General features: G+C 46.1%; 1 protein-coding gene across 1 annotated transcript in view; it reads left to right on the top strand.

The window, feature by feature from the left end:
• Nucleotides 1-6,308: 6,308 nt before the first annotated feature.
• The window catches only part of T265_07548 (hypothetical protein), a gene marked incomplete at both ends in the record, with an annotated part of 29,007 nt that continues 13,691 nt past the window's right edge, over nt 6,309-21,624 (top strand). Inside the window, one exon of the mRNA XM_009173098.1 lies at nt 6,309-20,021. Within this exon, the coding sequence (XP_009171362.1) occupies nt 6,309-20,021 (13,713 nt within the window). The remainder of the gene's footprint in view (nt 20,022-21,624) is intronic.

Raw genomic sequence — 21,624 nt, 5'->3', positions numbered from 1 at the left:
CATATCATATTGTTTGCTCGCGGCGTAACCGAACCGTAACGTATTTGGCGACGCAAGATGGTGGCAGAACAACTCAAAGTAATGTTTGAGCAACAACTGCAACTCATCAAAGTACTCACGGAGCGACTATTAACTACATCTTTGGCTTCGCCGGCTGCGTCGAGCGTCCCACAGTCGGTTGATGGAATCGCTGGCAGTATCAACGAATTTTGCCATGAACCCTCAGCTGGCATAACGTTTGATGCTTCGTTTCGTCGCTATGAAGATCTGTTCAGGGTCGATTTTTCACTTCAAGATGATATTTGGAAATTTCGCCTCCTGCTCCGCAAACTTGGACCCGCAGAGCATGATAAGTACGCTAACTATATTCTGCCAAAAAACCCGCGCGATCTCACTTTTGATGAAACGGTCAACACGCTTTCACAAATATTCGGTGAGAAAACGTCACTTTTCAACATCCGTTATCGATGCATGAAGCTAGTGAAGAGTGATGCAGACGACTTCCTCACATACTCTGGCATCGTGAACCGAGAAGGCGAACGGTTCAAACTCGGATCGTTAACGGAAGATAAGTTCAAGTTGCTGATTTTCATATGCGGTCTACAATCCCCGAAGGATGCAGAAATCCGTACCCGCCTCCTCAGCCGCATCGAGCAGGACCCATCCATGACGCTGCAGGCCGTCACCTCGGAGTGTCAACGGTTGCTTAACCTGAAGCATGACACCGCGATGGTCCAACTCGGGGGTCATGGCGGTTCCGAGGTTCATGCAATACACCAGGATACGCAACAGCCTGGCCCTGTCAATTCTGGCCCAACCAAATCGACCTCGCAGTGTTCTGGTCCGAAGCAAAACAAAGGCTCAAAGAAGACACCACCTTCACAATGTTGGCACTGTGGAGCCTGGCACTTCGTCAGGTTCTGTCCTTACAAGAAGCATCGGTGCCGCCAATGTAAGTCCGTGGGACACAAAGATGGATATTGTCAGTCACTGATGCATACGGCCTCTGCTGTTTCAAAGCAATCATCACGCATCCGTCCCAAACCGAAATCGAACCCTGTTGGCTCCTCTCTCAGTTTGCTGGCTACTTTCCAGATCAACACGCCAGGTAACCGGAAGTATCTGACAGTCACCGTAAATGGTCATCCAATCCGTCTGCAGTTGGACACTGCGTCGGACATTACCATCATTTCGGAGAGGCTTTGGCGCACGCTCGGGCAACCTCCGATCAGACAAGCAGCTCGAACTGCAACCAGTGCCTGCGGTGGAGAGTTAAAACTTTCCGGTGAGCTCCAGTGCTGTGTATCTTTTCGAGGAACTACATTTGTGGGGTCGTGTTATATAACGGCAACTGAGTTGAACCTATTGGGTCTTGATTGGTTCGATCGCCTTGGGTTAGCCGACATTCCAATCAGCGCCGTTTGCAATGCAGTTCAGTCTCCTACAGCGCATCCAGATCATGCATCCGACATTATGGAGCGATTTCCAATTGTTTTCCAGTCCGGTCTCGGTCAGTGCACTGCGACACAAGCAGTCCTCCACCTCGTGCCGGGAGCTACGCCAGTCTTCCGTCCAAAGAGACCAGTTCCGTACGCTTCCCTCCCACTGGTAGATGCCGAACTTCAACGGTTGGAAGAACAAGGCGTTCTGTCCCCTGTATCCTACTCTGCCTGGGCAGCGCCGATCGTTGTAGTAAAGAAACCTAACGGTGGCATCCGCATATGCGCCGATTTCTCAACCGGCCTAAATGCAGCTATCCAGCAGCACCATTATCCACTACCAGTACCCGACGATCTATTCACTGTTCTGAACGGTGGGAAGTTCTTCGCCAAAATCGACCTGGCTGAAGCGTACCTTCAAGTTGAAGTCGCACCAGAATCACGCCCACTACTGACAATCAACACACACCGCGGGCTGTATCAGTACAACCGTCTTCCGTTTGGCGTCAAAACCGCCCCAGCAATTTTCCAGCAATTGATGGACACCATCCTTTCTGGCATTCCAGGTGTGGTCGCATACCTGGACGACGTGCTGATCGTTGCTGTTTCCCCCGAAGAGCTTCGTGAGCGAATCAATGCCGTCTTACTGCGCATTCAGGACAATGGCCTCCGCCTCCGTCCCGAGAAGTGTCAATTCTTCTTGACAACTGTGAAATATCTTGGGTTCATTTTTGACGCCTCTGGTCGCTATCCTGACCCGGAAAACGTTCGAGCTATACAGCAGATGCCACCTCCTAAGGATGTACCATCATTACGTTCCCTTTTGGGGTTAATCAGCTACTATTCGGCATTCCTGCCTTCGTTGCACGACATCCGGCCCCCGCTAAATCGGTTGCTTGGAAAGGATGTCCCCTGGTGTTGGTCAGACGAATGCGAGGAAGCATTCTGCAAACTAAAGACGATGCTCAGTTCTGATCTGCTACTTACCCACTACGACCCAAAGCTGCCGATCGTTGTGGCAGCTGATGCCTCTAATTTTGGTGTCGGTGCCGTCATTCTACACGTCTTTCCAGACGGATCGGAGAGGGCCATTATGCATGCGTCGAAATCACTAACCCCAGCAGAACAGCGATACGCACAGATAGAGAAAGAAGCGTTGGCCTTAGTGTTCGCGGTTCGGCGTTTCCACAAAATGTTGTATGGCCGCCGTTTCACCCTACTTACCGATCATAAACCATTGCTCTCCATTTTCGGCTCAAGGAAAGGTGTTCCCGTACACTCTGCCAACCGCCTGCAAAGATGGGCCCTGATTATGCTGGGTTATGACTTCGATATTCAATATCGACGCACCACCGACTTCGGTCAGGCCGATGCATTATCTCGGCTGATCAACAACCAGCCAACACCCGAAGAAGACACGGTTATTGCGCATGTTGCATTTGAGGACCCAGCCGACCCACAGTTGGTCCAGTCCGTTCGTGCCCTGCCCGTGACAGTAACAGAGGTTCAAAGAGCTACCACAGCTGATGGAACGCTTCAAAAGGTGATCCGATTCATGAATTCTCGGTGGCCTTCGAATCTCAAAGATGATTCCCTTCGACAGCTCTTTCATCGCCGAGATGCATTAGCGATCGTAAAAGATTGTTTAATGTTTGGAGATCGCGTGGTGATTCCGCAACCTTTACGCCATCGAGTTCTTCGTCAGTTCCATTCTGGACATCCAGGAATCAACCGTATGAAGTCAATAGCTCGCAGTTACGCATACTGGCCGCACATGGACCAGCACATCACTGATTTTGTAAAACGCTGCTCCCGATGTCAACAAGCTTCAAAGAATCCGCCACACCAACCACCGGTTCCCTGGCCTCGACCTGAAAAGCCCTGGTCTCGGATCCACATTGATTACGCAGGACCGATAAATGGCACTTTTTATTTGGTTTTGATTGACGCTTTTTCCAAGTGGCCAGAAATCGTTCCGGTGTCATCTCCAACAACATCTAGTACGCTGAGAGTGTTATCCAACATTTTCAGTCAGCATGGATTACCGGAGTCCATAGTCTCAGACAATGGTTCGCAGTTCACCTCTGCTGAGTTCCGCGACTTCTGCACTCGACATGCGATAACACACGTTCGTTCACCACCGTACCACCCACAATCGAACGGTCAAGCAGAAAGGTTCGTCGACACATTCAAGAGGGCTTTGCTTAAAGCTCGAGGGGAGGAGACATCCGTCGAAGCCCTTCAGAGATTCCTGTTTGTGTACCGAACGACCCCGAATGACGCTTTGGCAAACCACCAGTCACCTGCAGAGGCACTCATGGGCCGTAAACTTAGAACTGTGCATTCTTCCATGTTGCCAACACAACCTACTGAGTCAAGGTCCATACCGGTGGCAGTTGGAACTCCATTCAAGGTGGGAACGCCCGTGCTTGTCCGTGACTATCGCCCAGGACATGATTCATGGATTGCAGGTCGTATCCTGCGCAAACGCGGTAGTGTAATGTACGACGTGTCGGTTGGTCAAGACACCTGGACCAGACATCAAAACCAACTCCGCTTTAACAGCACGCCGGAAACTCAAGTATGTTCGGGTAGCATACCGTTGGACATATTGCTCGATACTTTTGAGCTGAAAACTGAGACAGCTTCGAAAGAGGAGAGTGTGACCGGCAGCTCAGTATTTGATCCAACACTTCTTCCCAGGCGGTGGACAGACCGACGCCGCCGCCAGCCGGAGCGTATCCAGGTCGACCCCCGTCGAGTACGCTACTGACTTTTCACAAGGGGAGGTGTTGGGGATATCAATATCCCCCAGAAAACGCTGTTTTTATGTGTGCTAGCGAACTCCTGGCATCTTCAAGGTCAAACTATGAAAAATCAATGGCCTATTGATACTCCAAGGAAATTTAAATCCGACCACGTACAGGATACCATTCTTTCCACTGACTTGGGTTCGGAAGCTCCGGGCATCGCCTGTTGATCGTGTGTTGTTGGATTATTAAAGTTTGTGTCCGAGGTTTTCGTCTTCTTACTATTCGCCGTGCTAGGAGTCTGGATCAAGCAACATAGCTGGGGATAGAGTATTGCCACAATCCGCATATCATATTGTTTGCTCGCTGCGTAACCGAACCGTATCAAAATGTTCCAGAAAGTGCCCTACGCTTGTGACGGATCACAAACCACTGCTAGCTATATTCGGTCCCAAGAAAGCTATCCCGGTCTACACAGCCAACCCTTTACAATGATCGGGCACGATTCGGCTAGGCTACAACTTTAGTATAAAGTATGCCTCAACCGAGAAAGTTAAGCAGACCGATGCGCCAACGCGCCTATGAAATGGAACCAGAAGACACTGTCATAGGAACCGTTGCCGTCGAAACGGAAGTCCGTGCTGTGGTGTTGGAGACTCTGAACTAACTACCCGTCACTTTTGACGTGGTCCGAGATGTTACTTCTCAACCATTCTATCCCCAATGCAACGGTCAAGCCGGATGGTTCGTAAACACCTTCAAAACATTCACTGACAAAAGAAGGGGAAGGGACCACGGCAGAAGTCCTTGCTACGCTCTTGCTGAATTATAGAGCAACTCCCAATCCACAGTCTCAGGACGGTCGCTCTCCAGGAGAGGTTATGATGAACAGAGGGTTGAGAGTTACTCATGACGCTATCCTGACAACACTTACGTGTTTGCAATCACCAACAGTAAGGAAACCAACGTTCAGGTCTCTCAGGGTCTATCGCCCCGGGCACCGAAGATAGACTGTTGGAATCGTCCTCAAAAGAATCGGCCATGTGATTTACAGCGTCCAGGTGGGATCATTTATATGGAAACGACGCGAATCAATTACGGACGAGCGAGTGCTTGACCTCAAAGATGGAAGAACATTTAATAGACCTCAGCCTACTAGTTGAAACCTTTGATCTCCGAAGACCAGCACCTATGCCCACTGCTTCGCATGTACCACCCAAGACAGATCCATTGTTGCAACTGAGACGTCATACCGGTAGCGCTAGAAAAATGGTGGAACCTATACATCGACAATCTTACGCTGAACAGCCAAAAGGGGGAGGTATCAGGAAGGTCAGATTCCTGAAAGCAACCACTAAAAACCCGAAATCTATTGAGACCCTCAGCTCCGCTAGATGTCGATCAGACAGACAACGCCCCCTCAATGTGCAGCGCGTCACAGCCTAGTACCAAAGCCAGACCGGGTGTGTCAGCACTCAACCAAGTTCAGGTGGTGTTCCTATAATAAACAGCATGAGGCCGTTGTATTTTCGCACTCACGCGCACTCGCTTGTTCCGAATATAGCTGTTGTGTTCCCTTCCGAGTCTTTTCTCCGTCACTAGGCACTGGAGCGGGATCAGCATTCAGATACAACAGGTGCAAAAGTCGGCCACGTAGATGTGTCCCAGTCGAATCTTCCGCATTTTTGTCGTACTGTTACTGCTATTTTCGGTACAGAGCTCCGTGGGGGAAGCACGAAACATATCAACATCAGTTTCCGTAAATGCTTAAGAAAAGTTTGTAAGATGAGACGTTTTTTCATTACCTTTCCCAAATTAAACCTTTCCAAGAAATTGCCCGTCCAAACTTACTGCCTGGTTGTCCTAGTAGCATGGTTTCGTTACTTCCTTTCGCACTGCTCTCAAGGATTTATTTGGAAATGATAATATGAACTCACAGTGACAGTATATCATGAAATAAATCAACCTCGAAGACCCATCGTGTGGTTTAGTTTTCTCACCTGCTCCACAACATTCGCATTCCAAGGGAAATTGGTGAGCTTCATAATTTATATTTTCAGATCCCATAGAAGTGTGATCCACTGCATAGTCTGGAGATCAAGTGTTACCGAATATTTCGATGAACGTGTTCACATTGGTTCTGACAAGAGGTAATGCTGTTCTTCATTTGAGGTTATATTTACTGGTGTGGCCATGCGTGATTTCGCTGCTTGTTTGGTTTCTGTGGTACAGCTTGGTCTTTATAAACGTTGCACACGGACAGTGCGAGACCTTTCGTCACTACGCACGTGGTACAACCTACCCTAACAACAAAGAGAGCATTCGCGAGGACAGGGGTTTTTTGGAACTTTCTATAGACACTTCTAATGATTCTGGAAGTGACGAGTTTGCTCGTTGGAAGTGGCAGGTTGATGGATCGTACAAGCTAATGAGGTTTCAATTGTACAGCATAGAAACCGGTGATGTTTTCTTGAACTGCAGCTACGAATCACAGGACCTCATCGGCCCTTGCTGTGAGCTTCCTAGCAATCCACACACAAATTCCTCATTTCCAAAAGAATGCACTGATGCCATCTATGTTGTCAATAGTCAGCAGCAAAACTACGAACTGGTGTACGGGAACAGACATCACTCCGAACTGTTCATTAATATTATAGCACACATCCATATAAACAGACCTGAGGGTCTCAAGGTGTTCACCCGTGCATCGCTTGCTGAAGATTTTCATACCTGCGGTGAACTAGCTAAAACAAATCCCTGGAGAGGATACTTACCAGACAATGATATTCTGGAACGTGAGTACCACTATGTGAATCGATCTCTGTGGCAAACAGTTATAAGCCCTCAAAACACATTCAAGCTCATCTTCCACGGATGGACAGTTCACAAAATGGGTGTCCGAGTATTTGTATACTCCCTTCACGGATATTCCAAAGATCCATTGGACACAATACGGCGAGAACTTTCGGCTGCACCTAAGACCGCTGTGGTCCCTTTGGATGTTTCTCATTATACGGAGCGTGTGCAGACTACAGGAAGCTTCTCAAAGTACTTCAGGAGCATCACCATCAGCCTGAATATCAATTATTTGACGCGCGCCGTTCTCGTAACTTCTGGTCTAGTTACACGCAAAGATATGGCAATGATTGACAGGGTAATGTATGACTTGCTCCGTGGTAGGCAAGCTGAGACCAGGTGGCCAACAAAAAGTCCTCCAGGAATTCGTCTTTATCGGGTGCTTAAACAGTTCGAAAAGCACGTAATTGTGCCTTATGGGACTACGATAGAGTTTGATGTGAAGGAAGGTTATTATCTTAACTATCCTGAGTGCTTTGTCTCAAATTTCAACGGTGAGGGAGTCGTGAAGTTGTCGTCATCTACAGACTTTGAAATGTACGGTATGGGTGCAACCACGATCACAATCAGTTCGTGTCATCCGGCCCACAGCGCATTATACACTTGTGGTTATGGAGGAAAAAAATATTTTGTTGGCCTTCCGCGTATTTGCTTGCCCAGAGGAGCCGATTATCATCAGTATGTGCTATCCGTATCGAACGATCGGAACGTGCAATGGAAAGATCGGTTTAAGTATTACGATTTTTCCGGGGCGGTCTACATTCCGGAGGGTGCTCAAGTCGTAATCACATGCAATAAAGTCATCGGACATAGGATGGATAATTACGGAGAAGAAAGTCTTTTTCACACAGTTGCTGGCACTTCCGAGCCGCTTCCTTTTGAGCGCGTCAGGAGGACAATGAGTACGCATAAATACAACGATGGAGCACATTTATATTACAACATGGCCGAAATCTACCATATCTGGAGTGTAAACCGGATGGGAAAACTTACAAAACACCATGTTGTATGCCGATTTCGTTATCGTTACATTCCAGAGCTAGTGCGATTATCACCTCGGGCAAGCTGGCAAATAACGTTGACCGCTAACCGAACGAAGCTCATATCCGCCTACGGTAAAAAGCCGCTCATTGTGGCTGACCACTGCCGATATAGCGATGCATCTGTTCAACGCATTCTTCGTCGGCCTGAAGCAGCTGATCCAAAACTGGCCGGATTTACAACACTGTTGCGCCCAAGTGGAAAAACCGAAGAAGGGATCTACAACGGTTCTTTCATTACCTTTCACGCACTCTTGATCGCCAACATATCGGTGTGGACAGTAGATCGAGAAACTCGAAGTAACCTGATTCGGCATGAATGTTCGATGTCCAGCAATCAAATTAAGAGAAAGCAACATGGATACCTTACCAAAACGGTGGAATTTGAAAGAGCTCAGACACTGGTTGCTTCACTTGTACAGTTTACCTGCGTTCTAAGTGTACATACTGTTGGAGTGGTACTTAACGTGCAGCACCGCCATGCAAACACTACCGATAGTGGGGTGATTAGACGGCTGTACACGCAGTCACTGCTTAGCGTTGTGCAACATCGTCTTCAGGGCATTCCAGCTTCCAATGTATCCTTCATTCATGATCCTGTTGGTTCCTCAAGTGCATTTCGTTTCAGCAGAGTGAGTTTGGGGTGGATGGCCACCTTGAAAGTGGGCCAACGTATAAGCTTGATCAAATCAGTGGTCAGAGTGAACTGCTCCTATCGATTTGAGGCTAACCACACCTTATCTGTGATGCCCGAGGGCTATAGCGAACGTCGTCTTGGTAAACTGCTCGAAATTTATCACTCAAATGCCTTGCATGCACATTCCGGACTATACATTTGTAGTATAGGAGGACGCGGGTTGACTACCCGCCGACTGGCAGTTTTACCAGAGTCTTCCCAGTTAAGTATAAAAATACAATATGAGCACATCCTTAGTCAAAACAACAAAATACCAAACGTGCTGTCAGCGCAGCCGATTAATGTTACCTGTTCAGTTTGGCTTCACGTTGGCTTCGTTGTCGACCCCATATTCATCGTTGATTTTATCAGCGTGTTCAACGGGAACAAAACCATTCCTTTGACTGTGAAAACTGTGACCCAAAAACCCAGCATAACTAGACAGTTAGAAAAATATGTTGCTGTTCAACAATTTGAAGTAGTTGCACCGAATCCGGTCCATTGCGGCAAAGTATCCCGCATCACATGTCGCCTGGTCCTACGTGATTTCGAACGGGATGTATCCGACTTGTCCGATATTCCATCGGAGGTAGAATTAAAGCAATCAGTCGAAATTAATGTCACAGAGCGCCTGCAACCTCAGATAATTTTGCAAATGTCAGCATCGGACTGTGTGGCTTTGCACAATGGCATGAAAGACTCACGGTCGACAAATGCAACACAAATGTTGATGAGAAGTCAGCGTAACGCCCCAAATGAGACAGTGGAGACGGTTTTTGTTGAGGATATTTGCCACTTAGAGTACATTGCTTTTTACGGTATTCCCGAAGGTCAACTACTGATATGGTTGGTTCGTCGAACAACGACTGACACGCTAAAGTTGGACGAATGCTTGACCGAGAAGACGTCCGTGCTTGGCAGTGCTATGTACAAAAGTCTTCCAATTTACCGTGAGAGCAAAGCTAGATATGGTTTCAAGGCCGAATGCGTGACGGCTTTTCTGCCGGAGCACGTTGGAATATTTGCCGTAGTTTTGAATGCTTACGACCATACACGTTCTGTTACAGAAGAAACGCGTGCAATAAAGCCAGTTGTGCGTGGGTGGTTTGAACGTTATTATGGCTTAAAGAGTTCTACTCAAAAAGAAGCTGAATTATTATGGCATTCATTTAGAACTAAACCGCAGCACCATATCGTACGATTCCGGGTATATCGGCAGGCCATCATTCGTGCAGGTGATGAGATTAAGATTCTGGGACTTAAAGGACCACAAGCTGCAATGAAATTTGAGTGCAGCTTCCAGAGTGCTGATGGTTCGCTTGAGATTGCCGTTCCGAAGCGGTTTCAATTACAAAGGACACGTTACCCAGGTAGCTTTTTACTTTACACAGAAACCTCATATTTGTCTGATTCTGGGAGCTACAAGTGTTTGAATAAGTCCTGTCCGGGATGCCCCGTCGAAGATGTGTTTCCTCCGAGGAATGTCATTGTTCTTCCAAACGACATCATGTTGGGGTTGGATCTGAGCTACAGGAAGCTACGTGCAAATGATACTATCGCACATTCTGTGAAACTCCCAAAATTATCGACGGCTTATCCTGACCAGCTAGTGAATGTCAGATGCACCCATAGGGTATCAAGTATTGAAAAACTCTGGCCCAAAGTCATACTGAATAGTGAAGAGATAAGAAACCGACACAAAACCGTCTCTAAAGAACCCGAGCTTGTTTTCGATTTTGTGCACAGGTCTAATAACGGCACAGAACTGTATCGTGTATTCAGTTTTACATTTTTCACAGCTCTACCGGAAGCAAAATACGATCTAACCTGTGTATTCCTATTCGAAAACGTGACTGTAACGCAAGTAGATCATAACGGTTCTTTCATAACACCAATGCTTACTAAGAGTGCAACGATTAAAGTAAACGGGACACTTTCTCCAGTCATATTTAATAGACATTTGCGGTCAAAACCAACACAACTTATGGAGAATTTAAACCATCAAGGAGAAAGTGAAATCAGCTCAATAATGTTCCATCAAACAGGCTCCAAGAACCGCCTTGAAGAGACCAATGCCCAGCTTTATATTGTTCATCACGGAGGGTACCCAACTGGTCATCTCCGCGTATGGTCTTTCTACAATATTGAAGAGGAAAAACAAGTGTATGCGGAGGACTGCTATGCCATCAGTGATGTCAATCTTGACGAGACAGAAGTAGAAGCGCTACCAGCAGACATTAGGGATCATGTTCGGTTCAGTCAGTCAGCGGGGGTTGGTTATAAAAACGCCAGTTTTGTGTGCACACTGCAAATACATCATGTCGCGATTGTTGCGTTTGCGTGTCAGAAGAAAGTGCAACATTCCGGGCGACAACATGATAACTGTTTTCTTACAGCCAGACAGAGCTTAGTGCACCACATTAGCTCATTTCTTGTCAACCCGGTTAATAACAAACCACGTTCCGTGTCAGTACCGAAAGACTACGCTTACACCTTCCGAATACAGAAAGTTAAGCTTGGATGGCACGGATCTGTCTATCCAAACGAAACGTGGCATATGTTGCTGTCCTACAATGTGCTGTCTGATAAACCGTCTGGACGTGAAAGATACTTCAGGATTTACTTTCACACTCCCGGTAGTAGTCATGCTTCACTGGTTGAGCAGCGTATTACTGACAGTCTGGAATACTACACGAGCAAAAGATCAACTTATTCGGATTCTGGTTTCTATTATGCTGAGGTCACCCATTGTATGAAGGGCTGTCCAGTTCTTCGAATTGCACATAAACGAAAACTGATGGTTATTCCTCAACCTGATATACTGTCGGCATGTTTACTGCACAGGCGATTTTCTTCAGTTGATTTTGACTTGCTACAAGCATGCTCCCAATCGACTGCAACGGTTCAATCAAGCGCGCTGTTTTATCTAGAGAAGTACTATATTTATTGTGTGATGAGGGTTATTGCGGCTTGGGAGTCTCTGTATAGTTTGAACTTCGAGTTGACAGAAGGTACCGCTTCAGGACTTAGGAACTTTCCTCATTTGAAGCTGGGCTCACTGACTAGTCCGAAAGGCTTCGTCATCCTGCTATTTCAAGTGATTGGTCCTGATCCGATTGAGCACCCGGGACCTTTGAATGCGACTTGTAAGGTTACGTTCAGGGAAAGTGATTTTTTTGAGGATGTTGACCTGCGTACTCCGAAACGTATAGAACCTATTTCGAAATCAGTACTTATTCTCGTTAACCACACAAGTGCTCCCATAATTTTTGTTCAGTCGGCGCAAAGTGTACAGTCAGAGCTGCAAAGTGCTATCCGAAAGTCGGCGATCAGGCCGAACCACACCGCTGTCAGATTTCACACCTCCGGTGCAGGAATGACTAATAAGATTCAGGAGAGCCCGTTAACGGTATCGCAACTAATTTATTTGGGCGTCCCGACAGGTCGGGTATTCATCAGACTCTATTTCCAATCTCAGCATAACAACAAGATATTCGCGGAACAGATGCATGCGTGTGAAACTATAATGACAAAATACTTGTCATCAGTTGAAATCCCTGGAACGCTGAAACTTCACCAATCATATATAGACTCCAGCGGTATCGGTTACATTAACCATTCGTTTTCATGTGCCATCCGGGCAGAGCACGTCGCACTCGCTATGGTCGTTTATAACGTGCACTCAACTAATCGGAACCTCTCAACTCTGGATCATGAACTGAGGATGACCAGTAAGATAGGCGAAACTATTCAATACTGGATGGACCAGCCAGCCAGCGGTGCACCATCCAAAGTTCTGCCCTGGACGGATATCTTAGCGAGTTATAGTATAATCAAACTTCACATGGGATGGAACGCATCGGTGGCGGTCGGTTCACCTGCGAATATGCTTGGAACAGTCCCAATTGGCGCTTATAATCTGTACTGCTTTTATAGAAAAGACAAGACGTTGGTCAATGTAACGGGTCGTTTTCAATTACTTCGAACAGCTCTGAAGCATACCTATCATTTCCAGTTGTCAAAAGTCACATTCGCAGATTCTGGAATATATGGATGTAATGGGACACAAAGCGGTCTAAGTTTTGTTATTTTTGGACCGCGCATGCTGGTTGTCCTACCCAACCAGTATCCCGTCTCCGTTTTGCTAAATGAGCGACCACTGGGCCCCAGAGATGCCTGGGTGGACGACCAGCTCACAGTGGTTGGTAACCGTTCGGTAGCCATCGTCTTCAGTGACTCGACGACCTTTCTGCATTGCCTATTTGAACTGCCTTCAAGCTCTGTTTGGGAATCCGAGCCAGGTTTACAGTTCACCACGGCTGAAGAAAACCATGGATTGAAACACAAATCTTTCAGCATACACAGAAACATAACGCACGAGTTGCATCCTCACTCAATCCATATTCCCAAAGCATTCCAACTCAGCAGCCTCATCAGGGTGAGTTGCACAGTTTCCTACACGTTACAGGTTGTGAATCCTTACGACTTAAATGAACCAGCTTCATATATTCAAAAGAAGGCTGAGCTGATTTTGTCAGTAAAAGCAGCCGTCCGTCCTAACTTATTCACAGAATTTTTCCAGTCCGATATGCCAGCACTTCGGACCTCATTCAGGGCGATAAAAAAGCAAGCAGAAACCGCCACTGAATTTCACAAAACACAGTTCGGACCCCCTCAGTTAGAAAAAATTGTTAAATTTAGCCTTCTCGTTTCCTTAGGGTTTCCTCGTGGGAAAGTCACTGCCTGGTCTTTATTTAAACACTCTAAAGATGAACGTTTATTGGTTGGTGAATGTGACCTAACACATATACAACCGATTGTCGGGTCTAGTGTCCCAGATGAATTGCGGACAGACGATGCTTACAGGAATTCGGAATGGCGTAACTTTGTAAATACTTCATTCGTATGTGTCCTCCGGCCTGAGCACCTGTCAATCCTGATTTTGGCCTACACTGCACCCAAAGACGTACTCCAAAATGTCCATACCCTGCAACGCATTAGATCAAATCTGAATAAAAATGTTCGGCATTGGTTGCTTCATCCAACAGACAGGACAAAGTTGGATTTCTATTGTCCGTTCAACACCCTTGCCACATATCGTGTGTCAAAAGTTAACATTGGTTGGCAGGCATCAGTAGCTTCTGGCAGTGCAGTTTTCATGTTGGGGTCAGGAGTTGGAAGAGAAGAACAAACAAAAATGGACTGTTTCTACCAGCCAAATGCTTCGTACGCACCAGTCCTGATCTCCGGAGGATGGTTCAGTTATTCAGTCCAAATTGGTAAGCGCAAGTATCTCTGGCTTAATAACTCACAAGTAGATTGTCGTGATTCCGGGATCTATCAGTGCCGCCTAAAAATGCTAGATACGGTAAATGACCTCAATTTTTCCGTAGGATTTGAACCTCGTCAGCTATTCGTTAAACCGGATCACTCGTTAATACGTGTACTGGTTACGAGGGAACAACCTGTGCTATCACAAGATCGACTGTTCGACCAGGCCACTGATGGGACAAACCCTGCTATAGTCCCATCTAATAGCACCAGTTATATTACTTGTTTCTATTCGCACCTTCATGCCTATCCGACACAACTAAGATATCGTTTTACCTGCGGAATGCTGAGTGAAAGAACTGCCGACTTAAGCCCTATTAATTCAGAAGCAGTTGGAAAGGAAGTATCTCAAACTTTGAACGGAGAAACCCGATATTTGAAGACTTGGAGGATCAGTATACCTCCATCTAGAGACATAGTGGGTTTCATACAAGCTACGTGTTACGCAGACTATTTCAATATGACACCACCAAATAACGACATAAATCAAGCTGAACTGGAGTACACCATAAAAGTGCACCAAATCGTAACAGTTGAATTCAGGATACCGTCCGTCCTATTTGAGAAATATATTCGGATGAGTAACCCTGCATTAGAGAATATGATCAGGCGTCAAAGTGCTGGTTCAGTAAAAAGTGCACTAGATTTCTTCAGAAGTGGTCCTACCCAGTGTGTCTTGGAGGGTATACTCCGCACTGACATTCTGAGTGCTCTAGGAAAGCCCAGGGGTAACGTATATGTCTATGTTCTATATACACACAGAAATCAAACTCGTGTGGCTGAGTGTATCCAACTGAATGTGAGGAATTTGACGAAACGAGACATTCCTCACGACGTTCAACAGAGTAGCTTCTACAAAGATGCACGTGGCGAGAATTTCATTCGGATTTCCACTGCATGCCCACTGACACCCATTCACATAGGTCTGCTTGTTATATCCATGACCATATTCACCCCTGGAGTAACGCCGCAAGTGTTAAGGCATACGTTCCTCTCATCGCTCCGCAAACATATTGACCAGTGGCTTGCGCGGCCATCCAGCTCAACACAAGCGGAATTCGATTCAATGGCAGACACTTCTATCGACTATCGATTGATGCATCTGTGCGCCCGTAGCCGTGCCACAGTCTTGGCTGGTTCTCCGATTGTTGTGTTTGGACTGTTAGGACCAGGAGGTGACGGTCAACCGCAATGTTATCACCAGCGGGCTGTCGTCTTACTCGACGGACCTGGGCACAAACAACAACGTACTTTGGTTGCCGTGGATGAGGCTGATGGGAATAGATCCAGCTTTCGCATATACACAAACCGCACTACGGCCACTTTTGAACTGATCAAACTAGATGCGGAGCCGCTTGATGCGGGCTTTTACCAGTGTTATGTTGAACAGTGTCCTCAATGTGGAGTCCATCACAAAGCTGTGGCTAGGCTAAGACAGGTGATTGTTTTACAAAACCCATTGGTAATGAGGCTTAACTTGAGTATACCCTTCTATGAACGTCTGACGGGCGATTTACTAACAACCAGTCAAGATCCAGGAGATACTGGTTTGGTCACAATACGTAGTCTCACCGTGTATCCAAAACAGCGACTCACAGCTTCATGCCAATTTCAGTCGCTGTCATTGGATTGGATGCATCCTGTCGTTCAACTACGTCACAAGCATCGTAGTGAGAAACTGCAAAACAAATCGTTACATGTATCCTTTCTTCGAGAGCGAAATACCGTAGACCTAAAACCAGATAGGATAGACTTAATAAGTATCGACCATGAAATACTGGTGCCATCAAAAACCAATGATGCCATCGATCATTATGAGGTAGCGTGTCATTTCAGTGTTTCCCATCTAACCACCGAAGATGACATCAACACGATGAAAAACTTTGTGACGCTCGATTTTATTGCGATCCTGATTGTCGCTGAACTCTACCACCCTGCCATCAAAGAAGATTCAGTCACCACGTCCCATAAAGCACTCACTAAGCGTCTGCAATCGCCATCAGCAACACAATCTACACGTTGGAGGCTGCTTTTAGAACAGACAGAGTTGTTGGAACGTATTCCTGAAGGACCATTACATGGAAGCTATTTGGTTGAGCTGGGCAGTCCGATGGGATGGACTGGTGCATGGCTTATTTACAACTATTCAAAAACCATTGAAAAAGATGTGTGCCACACAACTATTCAGTCTCGGTTTTCACCTGATTCGGCTACTCAGAAAGTGGAAGGTCCCAACTGGCAGCATGTCGATTTTGTCTGTCCGCTGAATTTAGATCATCGTGCCATCCTTGTATACGCAATGCATACATTAAAAACGGGAAATTCGGTAGATGAATACGAACAACACCTGTTGACAACCCTGCAGTCCACAATCAGGGGCTGGCTAGGGTTCGCGGATAAATTAAACATGAACGGTACTGATGACAATGTGACATTCGGCTGTTGCTGCACGGGAGTATACCGGTTCAGCTGGCTGCGCGTCGGTTGGCATGCTTCAGTCCCGCTAGGCACACCAATACGCATGTATGGTCGCCTGAGTACGTCAGTGGGCCAGCTCCCATCATGTACTTTTGCAACAGCTCTTCGGCAGTTTGAAGTAGATACAAAGTTTAAGATACGGTCCTCACGAACGATGGCATACTTTGAACTGCTCAAAGAGGTGGCGGATTTTGCTGATACGGGCTATTACACCTGTAGCTCAATCAATCATCAGAATAAAGGAGTGATAGGATTCACCCGCAGACATCTTGTGGTACTGCCGAACCATTCATTGGTTAAGTTGCTGTTGCATCCAATTCAGGATCCTATTTCGCACTGTACAGTCCGTTCAGGTGATCCAACCAGAAAGCGATTTACATATAGTTGCATTTATCCCATAGCGAAGGGTGCCGAACGTTCAGCTGCTTCCATTATCTCACACATGAAAGGGTACCCATCACCTGCGGATCAGTTACGCTTCAAACCGAAGCGGGTGTCAACACATTATGAGGACTACCGTAGCTTTCGCTCTGTGAATAAAACATTCGTCATTGAAATACCGACAGTCATCGAAGAGGTCAGACGGTGGCGCGTGGCATGCGAAGTGAAGTACTCCAAAATATGCGTGGAGTTCGACATGGTAGACTGCGTACCACATCAGAAGTTTACAAAAACACGATCCATTTCAATAACTGTGGAACGTAAACCACGCATTCTTTCGAACACGATAAACACTTCTCCCACTTTTCTCATTAAATACCTTAGGATTCCGTCAACCCTCTACTCGAATGATTTGGCGGTAAAGAGCGAGTGGCAAACAAACGATGAGTTGATTCCGGAAGGACAAATTCAAGTTACTTTTGAGGCCGACGTTGGTGATCCTCAGGGATGGGTATTAGTCTGGTTAGTTTACGAATCAGATGGAGTTCTGTACCAAGACACATGTTCTTCAGTGAGGATAGATGGGCGCAGTCAGATGCAAGAAGTTAAAGCACATTGCCTGGTGCAGTTCGCGCATGTTGCTCTGTTCATTGCTGCTGTTCACGACCCGACTGAGGAACAGGCGGAATACTCTGTAGAGGCTGGAGTTCGGCAACATTTGCTAGCCAATATGAGTAGATGGTTTTTGGACCTAGAGTCTTCTAATGAAGCCCAAGAACAAGCTAAGCCCTACTGTTTGGGAATTGACTACCGCATTGCACCTCTCCACGTAGAATGGCTCAGTGTCGTTCAGTTGGACAATCCAGTACAAATGTTTGGACGACGAGATGAGCGAGGAATAGATGGACTAGTGTGTTATCACAGTACACAGGTGCAAGAATCAGACGTAGGCACACTGATTCCGTTACACTTCCGTCTTGAGTCCGACAACGCTACAATGCAGTTTCAGCTTCGCACAGAACATGTTCAGGATACGGACACAGGCTACTATCGCTGTACACCAGCTGACAGGCGCCGTGGGTATGACAGTGTTGGCTTGCTTAGGCGTTATCTCCATGTTCTTCCTCGAGTGCATTGCAACGTGACGGTGGTTGACACGGAAGTGGATAGGGGCCATGCACCAGAAACTTTACCGAACGGAACTATCTACGTTTTTCCTGGTCAGCTTATCCACTTTCAATGTATTTTCAACCAAAGCAGGGCTTTTCCTTACTATGCAACCTACGGTTTACAGTATGATACACTTGATAGACAGACCGGAACATGGAAGCCAGTTGCCCATCCTAAAAACTCCACTGTCCTTAGTCAGATAGACGGTGAGAATCAGACTATCATTATTTTCACAGTACCTGTGCTCCAGGCAAGAGACGATGCCTCTGCAATGCGGATAAGTTGTGTAGCTACGTACGAAATTGAAGAGACTAGAGTGGCCAGTGTGAGGGTGAAGAAACATAATGCCTCCTGTTCGCAGACGCTTGTTATTTTCGAACCGGCAAACGGGGAGCTTGAAATCAAAACGCTGACGAAATCATTTCCAAGCAGACCTGTTCCAATCGGGTCCAGGTTCGAATGCACGGGTGGTTATGGCTTGCCTTCCTTAGAATATCGATGGGTTCGCCAAAGGTCACCGAACTACGGTGTGAATGGCACAAGTAACATATCTGAAGAATATGCTAGCTTACTGCCAACAGACTTTGGTGGATGGGGTGGCCCAGACAAACCAATGTTAGACATGCCGGAGCATGGTCTCCAGGTGGATGGAGCAGTTCTTCAAGTTCCACCTGATCCAACTTATCGAGGAATGAGTTTTTTGTATACATGTTACGGTACAAATGAAATAGTAGGAAGAGTGTACTCGATCAACAAAACTATTCATTTGACAGTTTCTATGTGCCCGACTAGTCGCGTCAAACTTGATTTGACGGTGGAAACCAGCCCAAAATTGTTATCCTGCTGTGCCATCTCTCCAAATCCAGATCCCGAAATCCAATTTTATGGTTACTATTTCCTTTCTTTCGTTCGTCAAATTGTGCTGAGCCTTCCTCTTGAATGGGATCGAGTGCGAATTAGTATACTTCGAGGTGATGTCACTGCACCAGCAGCAAATGATGGTGGGAAATATTATTCAAAATCCATTTCTTTGTCCCAAAATCTTCCTAGGACCAAGTTGGCCAAATGGCTGTATTCCAAAGAGAACAAGCCTAGAACAGACAGGACTGCTCGTTCATCTCTGCCGATGTCCTTGGAACAAATCGTCATTGCACTGAATAGATTGAACCCCGTTAAACAAAAATCAACCCATGTGGTTCTGCTCACTTTTGACAGCCTTGTTTCGGTCAATTTGTCCAGAATTGGAATGCGAACGCTTGCCGAACTTCACAGAACTAGGAAGCTTCAATTTGTGCTGTCTTGGGTGCACGCGAACAATGAAAAATTCGGTCCACTTGAGGTCCATATGAATAAATTGCTGAAACCCATCAAGGTGGCCCATATCTTACCGCGATTTCAAGGCACTAATCAATGTGATACTTGCAATTTTCCGTTAAACAGCAATGATCTGAGGATAAGGAGGTCGGATGTATTTGAGGTAATATGCGAACGTGGACATGTCCAGTCCCCGAAAAATCTGACCACACCTCTTATTGTAACTTCAGTACCTGAAAATCAATGGATAGCTGGGACGAATGTGTATGTTTCCTGTATCACCAACTATACGAACGTCACATACGCAGGCTTTCGGTTTCTCAATCAGCTCACCTTGTGTTTAACCGATTCGACCACACTGAACCGATTAATCAACAGGACGACGATAACCAATGCAACTGTGCAACAACTAGAGGATACTTGTGTGATGAAGTTGAGCACAACCAACCCTGCTGATGACTCGGCAGTTCTTTCCAGTATGATCAGTGTTGTTGGGAGAGTCAGAATCAACGGCGCTGATGCGCAAAATACATCGAATTACCAATTAACGCTGTGTTATGAACGCTTGGGTGAGGTCGATCCGGAGGTAAGTATTGTACATCATATTCACTTTATTTTTGAGAAATCACCATGTTTAAACCTGCATATTTGTAAACGTAACCACAAACAATAATCTAGTGTGAGTAGAAACCATGAGGTACTGGCCAGAAACTCTAATACAATGTTTCTCAACTAGCTGGGCTGCGGCAGGCATTCTGACTTCTTTCAGAAGAATTTATCCCTGGTTATCAACACACCAGCAGAATGAAAATACATCCCGAATGCATTACATCTTTACATTGATACTAGATCCAACCCTAGTTTATCAAGATGACGATGAAAGGGCTCCGTGTCTCAGGACAGTATTTATAATGGATCACAGAAAAAGTGCTTTGATATCTCAGCGATTGTTTTGATTTATTGCGGGTGTTCTCATGTTCACTCTGGTTCAACCAATCCTTACACCGACTATATAAAGACAGCATCCTATTCAGGTATCCATCATGTGATTATATTGGTTTCTGTCAACGGGCTTTTGAATGGAAGTAACTCTTTGGAAGACGTACGTTCGCTGAAAGTGTTGGCTAATGGGGCTTCGGATACTGCACTTCCAGCATCTGTCGTAGAATGTACCTAGTTAATAACTTCGCGTTTTAACCTATCTGACTGAACAGTAAAACGACCACTGAGACTGACTGCCATCAACAGAATAATAAGCATAATTGTTCGCTAGATGAAATTGTCATCTCATTTATTTCTGCTTTGATCTATTACCCTGACTGTGTTCAAAAGCTTGTTTCTGATTTTCAACCGAACTAGAGTAGCCATAACTTTGTGTCCGCCTCAACGATCTGCAACACGTTTTCTGGTGCAAGGGAAACTTGGCTCTTACTGTAAGTCGTCGGATGACTGTGATCCTCAACTATGGGTGGCATCACAGCCTCATCATGACGTACTCCCGTGCCTAAGCATGTATAGACTTAGAGTATCCAACAGAATAGGTGCACATACATTCTGGCTTTTTATTATCTCTTACTTAACGCAAAGTTCACACTTCTGTGCATGCCATACAAAGGTCAGCGCAGTCCATCATTCAAACCTTCGTCCTGACGGGTAGTCATTGTCAAAGCGTATAATGTCACATCTTGAGATCTGTTAAAGGATGACAATGACGTGCGTAAATTTCGCAGACTGCTTACAGGCGCAACAGGAAAATCAAGCCTTTGGACCACAATTGTTTCGGCTGTTTTCAATGATCATACTGTAGCACACATCGGTTCTCAGTTGGGCAGCATTCCACTTTCAGCAACAACTGAATGAGCTATGATACAGATGCCAAACACATTCACCACGTGTCACTGTCTCACCCGTCCCTCACCTATCCCTACCACGTAGCATTGTACTCCGTGTGTTCGTATCCTAGCTTCGTTATCGCAACCTATCGACCAAACAGGTATTTGAAAGTCGCTCTGGAACATCCATGCCGGGGTTTACTGGAACATTAGTCCGGCGATGTAATGGGCCAGTCGGGAATTTGGATATGTTGTAACTAGTCGTTGATTACGTAATTCAGTTCTGTTTCTCGGCAATATACAGGCTGATTATCTGAAAACATATCGTTCCTCGCAGAGGACTATAGTATTGGCTTA

The sequence above is a fragment of the Opisthorchis viverrini genome (assembly GCF_000715545.1).
Source record: "Opisthorchis viverrini unplaced genomic scaffold opera_v5_174, whole genome shotgun sequence".
Taxonomy (NCBI): domain Eukaryota; kingdom Metazoa; phylum Platyhelminthes; class Trematoda; order Opisthorchiida; family Opisthorchiidae; genus Opisthorchis; species Opisthorchis viverrini.
Note: the sequence above shows the minus strand (reverse complement) of the source record. Positions and strands in the feature narration are given on the sequence as shown.